At 46.6% G+C, this 10960-nt stretch overlaps 2 protein-coding genes across 4 annotated transcripts; one reads left to right on the plus strand and one right to left on the minus strand.

The window, feature by feature from the left end:
* Positions 1–5088: 5088 nt before the first annotated feature.
* LOC109417267 (ceramide-1-phosphate transfer protein) lies at positions 5089–6318 on the minus strand. The gene is made up of 3 exons (XM_019691380.3): positions 6002–6318; positions 5718–5932; positions 5089–5560 (listed from the first exon to the last, which is right to left on the minus strand). The coding sequence occupies exons 1-3, from the start codon at positions 6124–6126 to the stop codon at positions 5262–5264; spliced, it is 639 nt and encodes a 212-aa protein (XP_019546925.1). The 5' UTR covers positions 6127–6318; the 3' UTR covers positions 5089–5261.
* A 170-nt stretch (positions 6319–6488) lies between these two features.
* LOC109406421 (transmembrane protein 267) lies at positions 6489–8518 on the plus strand. Of its 3 annotated transcripts, none has more exons than XM_029871682.2 (4): positions 6489–6664; positions 6731–7043; positions 7102–7450; positions 7509–8518. In XM_029871682.2, exons 2-3 carry the CDS (start codon positions 6759–6761, stop codon positions 7447–7449), a joined length of 633 nt encoding a protein of 210 aa, XP_029727542.1. In that variant the 5' UTR covers positions 6489–6664; positions 6731–6758; the 3' UTR covers position 7450; positions 7509–8518. The 3 variants fall into 3 exon arrangements, with proteins under 3 accessions (XP_029727542.1, XP_029727543.1, XP_029727541.1); XM_029871683.2 differs by having other exon boundaries at positions 7512–8518; XM_029871681.2 differs by lacking the exon at positions 7509–8518 and having other exon boundaries at positions 7102–7500.
* Positions 8519–10960: the final 2442 nt, after the last annotated feature.

The following is a 10960-nucleotide window of genomic DNA, read 5'->3' on the forward strand; positions in this document are numbered from 1 at the left end:
TGAACAAGGCACATCCTGACGGCACAAAAACGTCGTCCAATTCTTACCGGGTGACCTTTTCCGGCTCCGCTTTACCGAGCGTTCTCGTGATTGGGCTCCTTCGACTACCTGTTCGTCTCTACGAACCGAAGGTAATGCACTGCGCTAAATGCCAGCAGTTGGGCCACACCGCACTTTACTGTAGCAACAAACCACGTTGCAGTATGTGCGGTGAACAACATGCGGAGGGCTCCTGCAATATGGAGCCAAAATGTGCCACTTGTGGCGAATCTCCACCCCATGAGCTCAGTGCATGCCCGAAGTACGTAGAGCGGGAGAAACGTAATATACACTCTCTAAAACAGCGATCGAGGCGATCTTACGCAGAAATGTTGAAAAAGATCGCTCCGGTTGCTGTTTCATCAGCCCATCCTACTACTAGTAACAACATCTTCGCATCCCTGCCGGCAGATGATCAAGGCTCTGACTGTGAGGGAGGCGAGGAGTACCAAATAATTGAAACAGGAACAAAAAGGAAGCGAGCTGTTGCAAAACGGCACATGCAACAGCAAGCTTCTCAAAACGCTCCTGTTACTCAACCTGCTCAGCGAATCCCTCTGGCAAAATCAAGTAGTAGCGGAAGTACCAAAAAGGTACCACCTCCAGGCTTTAAATTTTCGTCTGGAGACTTTCCGTTACTTCCGGGTGCATCTAAAACCCCAGTTGCCCCAGTTTTTCGCCCAGAAAACCAACAAAATCGTCATCAGGAACATCGACAGAATCCAGTCGACGCTTCCGGAAAACTGACTCTCTCTGGGTTAGTGGATATCATCTTCGAAACGTTTAAAATTTCTCCAGCTATAAGAAGTTTGATAACCATGGCACTTCCTTTTGTGAGACCTCTTCTGAAGCAACTGACTTCAACATGGCCGATTCTTGAATCTATCATATCTTTCGATGGCTAATTTGTCCAGTGAGGTCGGAGGTATGATTGAAGTCCTACAGTGGAATTGTAGAAGCTTAATTAGAAATATGGATGCGTTCAAATTTTTAGTCCACAACACATGCTGTGACATATTCGCCCTTAGTGAAACATGGCTAACTTCCGATAAAGATGTCTCTTTCCACGATTTTAATATTATTCGTTGTGATCGAGGGGATGGATATGGAGGGGTGATCTTGGGGATCAAAAAGCTCCATTCCTTTTATAGAATTGATTTCCCCCCGATGAACGACACTGAAATAGTTGCATGTCATGTTACTATACAAGGTAAAAGTTTCAGTATAGCCAGTGTGTACATACCGCCCAGTGCTAGAGTATCTCGAAGAGATCTTGCGGAAATATGCTCTGCTATGCCTGCGCCTTGGTTGATCCTAGGAGATTTTAATGCACACGGAACAGCCTGGGGGTCTCCGAAGGACGACAATCGCGCAACCCTGATATATGACCTCTGCGACTATTTCAATTTGACAATTTTGAACTCCGGGGAAGCAACGCGAATTAAACCTCCAGATCCTCCAAGCATGTTAGACCTCTCAATATGTTCGAATTCCCTATCATTGGATTGCACGTGGAATGTAATTCAGGATCCCCATGGTAGTGATCATCTGCCAATCAAAATTTCAGTTACCAATTCGTGTCAGGCTCGCCAGATCGACGTCGCGTATGACCTCACGAAGCATATTGACTGGAGTAAGTATGCTGAGTTGGTCTCCGAAGGCGAGCAGTCGGTTGACGTTCTTCCACCGCAGGAAGAATACCAGTTTCTGTCTGGGTTAATCGTCGATAGTGCTCTCAAAGCGCAGCGTAGACCGGTTCCGGGAACTTCGATACGTCGAAGACCCCCCACACTGTGGTGGGATGAAGAATGTACCGGAGCCTATCGTGAAAGATCCGCCGCGTTTAAAAAATATCGGAAGCGCGGTACACGGGAGAACTACGAGCGGTATTCCTCTCTTGACGAGATATTCAAGAACCTCGTAAAGGCGAAAAAACGTGGTTATTGGAGGAATTTCGTCAACGGCTTATCGCGGGAGACGTCAATGCGGACTCTCTGGACGGTAGGAAGAAGAATGCGCAACGCGGTATCGGTTAATGAGGATCGAGAAAGCTCGCCTCGATGGATTTTCGAATTCGCAAAGAAAGTCTGTCCGGATTCGGTCCAAGTGCAATCGAATATTCGTCGTTATCCACCCGAAAGGAATGCGATGGATTCACCTTTTTCGATGTTAGAGTTCTCACTCGCGCTTCTGTCATGTAACAACTCTGCCCCAGGAATGGATAGAATAAAGTTCAACTTGCTTAAAAGCCTCCCAGACGTCGCAAAGAGGCGCTTGTTGAATTTATTCAATCTATTCTTGGAGAGCAACACTGTTCCGGATGACTGGAGACGAGTGAGGGTTATTGCCATCCAAAAGCCCGGAAAGCCCGCGTCGGATCACAACTCGTACCGTCCTATTGCGATGTTGTCGTGCTTACGGAAGCTGCTAGAGAAGATGATTCTCCATCGGCTCGACAAATGGGTTGAATCGAACGGCCTTCTATCAGATACTCAATTTGGTTTCCGCAGGTGCAAGGGAACGAGCGATTGTCTGGCGCTGCTTTCTTCAGAGATTCAACTGGCCTACGCTCAAAAAGAGCAAATGGGCTCCGTATTCTTGGATATTAAGGGGGCTTTTGATGCAGTTTGCGTTGATGTCCTTTCAGACAAACTCCACGAGTGTGGACTTTCTCCGATTTTAAACAACTACTTGTACAATTTGTTGTCTGAGAAGCACATGTTTTTCTCTCATGGAACCTCGGCAACTTCACGAATTAGTTACATGGGTCTCCCCCAGGGCTCATGTTTAAGCCCCCTTCTTTACAACTTTTACGTCAGAGACATTGACGAATGTCTCGTGGAAAATTGCACGCTACGACAGCTTGCGGACGACGCCGTGGTTTCTGTCACCGGACCAGAGGCGGAAGATCTGCAAGGACCATTGCAAGATACTCTGGACAATTTGTCTGCTTGGGCTGTAAAGCTGGGTATCGAATTCTCCCCGGAGAAATCTGAGTTAGTTGTCTTTTCTAGGAAGCGTGATCCAGCAGATCTAGAGCTTCAATTTTTGGGTAAGGGACTCACTCAAGCTCTTTCGCATATGTATCTAGGGGTCTGGTTCGACTCTAAAGGTACCTGGGGAAAGCACATTAATTATCTGTATCAGAAGTGCCAACAACGAATCAACTTCATGCGTACACTTACCGGAACATGGTGGGGAGCCCACCCGGAAGATCTTATAAAGCTTTATCGGACAACGATACTGTCGGTTCTCGAATACGGTAGCTTTTGCTTTCAGTCCGCCGCGAAAACACACATCCTGAAGCTTGAGCGTATTCAGTATCGTTGTCTTCGGATCGCGTTAGGCTGCATGAACTCGACGCACACAATGAGTTTGGAGGTACTAGCAGCAGTACTCCCTTTATCAGATCGTTTCGTGGAATTGTCGCTAAGGTTCCTCATCCGCTGTGAGGTGCTGAATCCATTGGTAATTGAAAATTTTGAAAAGCTTATCGAACGACTTCATCAAACAAAATTTATGACAGTGTACTACTCGTACATGACTCTGGAGGTTAACCCTTCCTTGAATGTTCTCAACCGCGATTGCTTCCCAGACTTCTCCAATTCCACTATAGGTTTTGATCTGACCATGAAGCAAGAAATCCGTGGAATCCCAGATCCGCTCCGATCGGAGCACATCCCAAAAATTTTTGCAAGCAAGTTTGGTCATGTCAGTTGCGACAGGAGATTTTTCACTGACGGCTCAAAAACAAATGATTCCACTGGATTTGGTGTATTTAACGAGCTTCATAGCGCCGCCCATAAACTTCAAAGTCCTTGCTCAGTATATGTCGCAGAATTGGCGGCTATACACTACGCATTAGAGCGAATTGCCTCTCTTCCCTCTGATCAATATTTCATTTTTACGGATAGTCTCAGTTCAATTGAGGCTATTCGTTCAATGAGGCCGGTGAAGCACTCCACGTATTTCCTAAGCGAAATTCGATCAAGTCTGAGTGCTTTATCGAATCAAGCATATAATATCACCTTGGTTTGGGTCCCTTCGCATTGCTCGATCCCGGGCAATGAGAAAGCGGACTTGCTCGCCAAGGTGGGCGCTATAGAAGGCGATATTTATGATCGTCATATCGCCTTCAATGAATTTTTTTCAATTGCTCGTCAGCATGCCTTGGTCAGTTGGCAACAAAAATGGGATGCAGGGGAATTGGGCAGGTGGTTGCATTCAATTCTCCCACAGGTATCGAAGACGTCATGGTTCAAGGGGTTGGACGTAGGTCGAGATTTTATCAAGATAATGTGTCGACTTATGTCCAATCACTACTCTCTGGGCTCGCATTTCTATCGAATAGGGCTCACAGACAGCAATCGCTGTAGCTGTGGTGCAGGCTATCAAGATATCAACCATGTTGTGTGGGAATGCCCAGAATACGGTATTGCCAGATCCGATTTATGTGCATCCCTCAGGACCCGAGGAAAACCAGAAAAGGAAGACATTAGAGATGTGTTGGGTAGACTTGATCTTGAGTACATGAAGCTTGTGTACGACTTTCTAAAACAAGCTGAAGTCTTTGTATGATACCCCCGACTTGTTGTTCCACTTGTCCACCTCGTGTCTTTATTTGATATCCCAGTCTTGTTGCTCCACTTGTCCACCTCGCATCCCTTCGAAAATCGTTTGTTTGTATCGTTACAGGTTGTTCGTCCACTCTACGTTTGACCAGCAGCAATACGCCACATCATGCTGCCAAGTGTCAACGAAAAGCCTCTATCATCCTATCCTTTCCTCAAATATTTTGTTCCCCCTAACCTCGACCAAACCGCGAGTTTTACGGTTCCCCAAAACTAACATAGTTTATAAGTCAAAAACATTAAATTGTAAAAAGTTTTAATTGAATTCGGCTCCGTTATGCCTGTTGGCGCATGAGCCTCAAATAAATGATTAAGTAAAAAAAAAAAAAAAACATTGATTAGTGTTTAGATGCAATTTTGTATGTATCTAGCGAAGCAAAAGAGCTGTGATAAAAACAACAACAAAACAAAGGTAAAATACTTTCAAAACTGGTTTCAACATTTGGCTAGGTAGCTACAACTTAAACCTTAATCAATACTCCAGCTATCACAAAAATGGCTTAAAATAAAACTTGTACAACCGAATCGTTCTAAAATGTTCGTCTAGCGTGTGGTCTTTTTTTTTCGATAAGAAGAAAGAAGTCGTCCTCTTCAGGGCAATCCATGCATATCGTACAGCGTGTACAAATTCTGAGTCCGATCGTACACCTGCCGCGCGACGCCTAACATCTCTGGAAGCAACTTGATCGCTAAGCTTGCATCCAGGCAAACTTTTTCCAACAGCTGATCTCGGTTGGGCATGGCGTACATGGCCATGACGGCACCCTTCCGGATCAACCACGGGTGGAACTGGGCCAGGGTTTCGTTATAAGCCGTTTGGCAAACGGCGCAGGTGTTGGCATTCGCGCTTTCTAGTTCACCGAGCCGTTTCAGGAATAGGTAGATGAAGTCTGGAAAATAACAAACATAGCAGTAATAATTGTAGCTACCAAATCAACACGAAAGAAATAAGTGAAAAGCAATAAAAATGCTATCGAAAGCATTAAATCTCCTTGCATTGATAAGATAAAGTCCAACGACTCTAAAGTTCAATCAAATTCAACTCACCAAGCCCCCGATGAAGCCTTAGCAGTGTTCGACTGCCCGATACGTAATCCTTCTTGGCCAGCAGATTGCCATCCCGTTCATAGTCCATCATGCTGCGCACCGTTTCGAACCGTTCGCCATGGTCCGCGTGCTTCCGGAGCTTCTCCAGGATCTCGACCTTCTCCTTGACGTCACTGCTGACGAAACCGAACACGGTGCCCATCAGCGAGAAGAATCTGGAAATCGATAACAAAGAGCATGTAGACAGTAATTGCAACGAGTTGCCTTGAAGCGCGAACACGTACTTGTAGAGTTCCTTGAAGGCTTCCAAGTAGGGATCGAGGAAAACATCGTCTTCGTTGTCGTTGCCAGCCAGACACCGTTCGAAGCTGCCGTGCACTTTCTGAAGATCGAACTTGTCTTGAGCCATTTTTTGTTACGCGTTTATGGATTCTTTCTGGATTTTTGATTATCAATGAATACGTATAGTTCTGCAAACCACTATGGCGATTGGTTCAAAAGGAACTTCCGTATGAATGGCTACTATTATTTACAACTTGTACAGTTAGATGCCTCGATCCCTACGCTGCTGCTGGCTGATGGCGATCCTGCTGGCGCAACAACGAATGAAGAACAGACAACAAAGCACGACGCAAGCAGAACAACAAACGAGAACAATTTTTTATGAATGAAAACGTCAGCTATCGATCGAGGGGCGTGCAGATTGGTGCCCGGAGCGACTTAACTGCCTTGGTAACTGCATTCAGGCTACTTCTGAAGGGCGTATTTACATTCCTAGACAAATTTTGTTCTCAGTTCAAACGATTACAAATTTTGTTTTGTACTCTGTTTTGTTTACAAATGGAATTTCAAATTAAAATAGGTATCAGTGATCTCACCTTCGCTTTGTTCCAGTGAGTCGTTCAACAAGCGCAAGATCAGCAATTATTTTTGTCGACGAGTGATAGGTACATGTAATTTTAACAATAACTGTGAAAATTTAGTGATTAATTAAAGTTTATCCCCTATTCCAGTTAGATATGCCCTAGTACCACAACGACAATGTCGCCGACGTTACTACTGCTGCTAAAACACGCGGTGCTCCTTGTGATCTGCCTCGTCGGTGACAAACTTTTGCAGATCGTTCAGAAGCCCCCTCTGCTCAGGGCAGCCGTGGACAACGTGACTCACGCCCTGGTAGGGCTGATAGCTGCCGAAATAGTGGTGCATCAGTTTCGCGATCAGCTGGGCAAGAGCGAACTCTGGTTGCTGATTGGGTTCGGGTTCGGACTCGCCTCCTGGATCGACGTTGACCATTTTATCGAAGCGCGCTCGTTTCACATTCATGTGAGTGTGGGATGATTCTTGAATCAAGTTCGGAAATAACTAAAACTAGTAATTTTAGGACGCCACCAATCTGACTCATCGACCATTCCTTCATAACTCAGTGATATTCCTGGTGCTTCTCATCGCGATCTGTGTGCTGGTCCAGGTGCAGGACAATTTCCGGCCGTTGATTTGGACGGCCATTGCTTTCGTGTCATTTTTCACGCACCATCTGAGGGATGCAATCCGGCGGGGGCTTTGGTTCCGAGCGCCCTATCTCAACTACAGTACCGCTCCGGTGCTTTATTGGCTCTACTTGGTACTGACGCAGCTGTGCCCGCACGCAGTGATCCAACTGCTGCACATGCAGGGTAAAGGAAGTGCGGGAGACCACTCGATTCGATATCGACCACTTCAAGTAGTTTAAGGTGATTTTTTTTAACTGATGTAGGTAATATATGGATTTCTGAATTAAAAATCTTACAGCAGTTTTTACAGAGTGAACAAGCCTACTACAGTACTCAATATATGATACTGGTTCCACATGGCAATCGCTTCAATTGCCCTAAACGTCCTAAGGTCCTCCTCAACTGCATCTGACACAGGAAGGTTACCAGGTAAACTGCGACACCAAGACCGTCGACGAGATGATCGTAACGTGGAAGCAGAAGAAGTTGCATGGGACGCCCCCATCAACTGGAGCTCAAACACATCGATAAGGCAGCGTCGAATGCGTAGTTGTTGCGGAGTGACCTCTCCACTGTAACAGCAGGTTTCATGGTAGCCATCCAGGACCGAGTAATTGCGACGAAGAACTATCGGCCGTACATATTGCACGAAGACGTGGATGAATGCTGTAGGAAGTGTAATTCAGTTGGGGAAACGATCGCGTATGTCGTTGCAGGCTGTTCAGTGTTAGCTGAATCAGCTTTCCTCGATGGTTACAACGAAGTTGCTAAGATTGTGCATCAACAGCTTCCTTTTAAACACAACTTGGTCGACTACACGTAGCACCTGCACCCGGTTCTGGAAATAGTTGCATAAAACTGTACTGGGTGCGCGGGAACATTACGGATGCAACGCTCATCGACATCGCTGTACTGCTAGACCATAATGTCCAATCAACTTTATCCGGTAAGTTAATCAAGTACCACGACCTAGCGGAGTGGGGACGATCTGCGGACCCTACGCAGAGTGCGGAACTGGAGACAAACTGCCATGGACCGAGTGGAATGGAGACGGCTACTATGTACAGCAGAGGCCACCCCGGCCTTAGCCTGATTGGTAAGGTAAGTAAGACCTAGCGGAGAAGCTGAAGCTGATTTGGCACCTGGAGAACATCCGTATAGTTCCGATTGTCCTCTCGACAACCATAAATCTCTCCAGAGGTCCCTTGACGAGCTGGAATTGAAGGAGGAACTGAACAGCATCCTGAAAGCGGTGATTCTTGAAACCTGTAGTCATTAGCGGAGCCAGCTTTTTCTTTTTTCTTACTCACTCTCCTAAACAAGCAGGAGAATGAGCGAGATGAAAGAGGAGGCAAGCTGCCCCCTCTTCCATCTGTTTCTTTCTCGTGTAGTATAGTTAGGCGGTTCCTGAATTATCACAATTAACAGCACATCCGAGCAGACTCATTGATTAGGATATAAGAGCAACGGCTAATGAGATCCACAGAGCCTAGCCCCTTAGGTATTTCGATTCCCCGGGATAGATGAAAGATTTTAGAAATGTTTGCTGAGTAGTGCCAAAACTCTATAATAATAATAATAATAATCGCGAATCGATCAACCAGGCTAGTTCGTTATGTTGCTGAAATTGTGGAGCCTGCAGAACTTTGAGATCTCACAGAAGTCAACATTACGGAGATCCTCGACACCCATGTACAGCGGTTGTTCAACATTAACGAAAGGGAGTTCTACAACTGCATCCGAAACGACAAACCTGATTATGAACAGAGCCTTCCGGAGATTGGCGACGTCACACAGTTCTGGACCAATCTATGGGAGAACCCTGTCCAGCACAGCGACGATAGGATGTGGTTAGCAGAAGAAGAGCGACAGTGTAATGAAGTTGGAGACATGACCGCGGTCGTAGTAACCGCCCAGAATATACGTGAGGCTACCCGGTATACCAGAAATTGGGCTGCACCAGGACCCGATTTCGTGCACAATTTTTGGTATAAAAGACTCACGACGATTCACGGGCGGATGGCGGAATGCTTCAACATGGTGCTAGAAGACCCCACGCAGCTACCAGAGTTCATTACCAGGGGTATCACTTATCTTCTGCCAAAGGACCAAAACACAGCTGACCCAGCTAAGTACAGACCAATAACGTGCCTTTCAAGTCTGTACAAAGTGCTGTCGTCGGTAATAGCGAGGAGGATACAAGCCCACTGCGATGCCAACAACGTGATGACCGAGGAACAAAAAGGGTGTCGCAAAAACACGCAAAGCTGCAAAGACCAGGTCATCATATGCTCATTCTGCGAATGGAGTGACGTGAGAAAAGTCGGAGTCGTATATCGAGGTGAGAAACCTCGACTCTAATGAGGTGACTCTTCATTTGATTTACACGGCGAGTCACTTCATTCGAGACGAGATTCCTCACCTCGATATACGACTCCGAATTTTCTCACGTCACTCCATTCGCAGAATGAGCACAAAAGATGCTCAATCGTAAACAGTATTTCGTCCCTTACCGCGTTAGTGCAGGACGCTGGCGTGGTGGACCTTCTTTCCCGTGCGACTGCTGGGATTTAAACATGAAATCATCAAACAACAAAAATCAGAATTCAGGTGTAGGTAGGTAGTAGTGGTGCGGTTAATCCCTTCGCAATGAGCGAGTTGATAAGGTCTCCGGCAAGGAGAGGCAAGGAGTTAGGCGCTGGAAACTGCGTAGGTACGCAGCTCAAGCGTGGCAGCTCCAGTCCATTCCCCGGCAAGCCGGTGGAGATAATGGATGGAGCGTGACTGCTGAGGGCCGTCAGCCAAGGAAAGAAAAGACTGTCCGTGATTGAGGTGGCTGAGCGGCAGCTTGGCAAAATTATCGACTTTGCGTCTACCAAGTCGAACATCAGCAAGGACCTGATCTTTGCAGCCTTGCGTGCTTTGCGACACCCTTTTTGTTCCTCGGTCATCACGTTGTTGGCATCGCAGTGGGCTTGTATCCTCCTCGCTATTACCGACGACAGCACTTTGTACAGACTTGAAAGGCACGTTATTGGTCTGTACTTAGCTGGGTCAGCTGTGTTTAGGTCCTTTGGCAGAAGATAAGCCACCGAAAAGCAGAGGAACCTGAGCATGGCGTACATCGACTATTAGAAGGGGTACGACTCAGTACCGCACTCGTACCTTCTTAAGATACTGCAGTTGTACAAGGTAGACGAGAACGTCATCAGGCTGATGCAACACGCTATGGGGATGTGGAGCACGTCCCTACAAATTACCGACGGAACAGCTGTGTTGCGGTTCAGAACTCTCAGAATCAGGAGGGGGATATTTCAAGGCGATACCTTTAGTCCGCCATGGTTCTGCCTTGCAATGAACCCCCTCAACAGAGCACTCAACCAATGCAACTATGGCTACCAACTGAAAAGCGGGGGAAGGAGTACAAGAATAACCCACACCTTCTTTATGGACGATCTGAAGCTGTTTGCGGAATCAGTACAGAGGCTGCATCAACTGTTGCAGCTTGTGACGGTGTTCAGCAACGACATCCGGATGGAGTTTGTAATTGACAAATGTCGTTTAGTTTATCTTCGCCGGAGTCAAGTAGAGGCCGCAGCTGTTTCCGCGTCAACGAACAGGAGGAGATTCGGAATATGGTTGAAGGCAAATCGTACAAATACCTCGGCTTCCTGCAACTTAGAAGCATTCGCCACACAGCGACCAAGAAAGATCTACAGCACGAGTTCTTGCATCGCATCGTGTCGACTG

Source organism: Aedes albopictus, chromosome 2 (genome assembly GCF_035046485.1).
Source record: "Aedes albopictus strain Foshan chromosome 2, AalbF5, whole genome shotgun sequence".
NCBI classification, from domain to species: domain Eukaryota; kingdom Metazoa; phylum Arthropoda; class Insecta; order Diptera; family Culicidae; genus Aedes; species Aedes albopictus.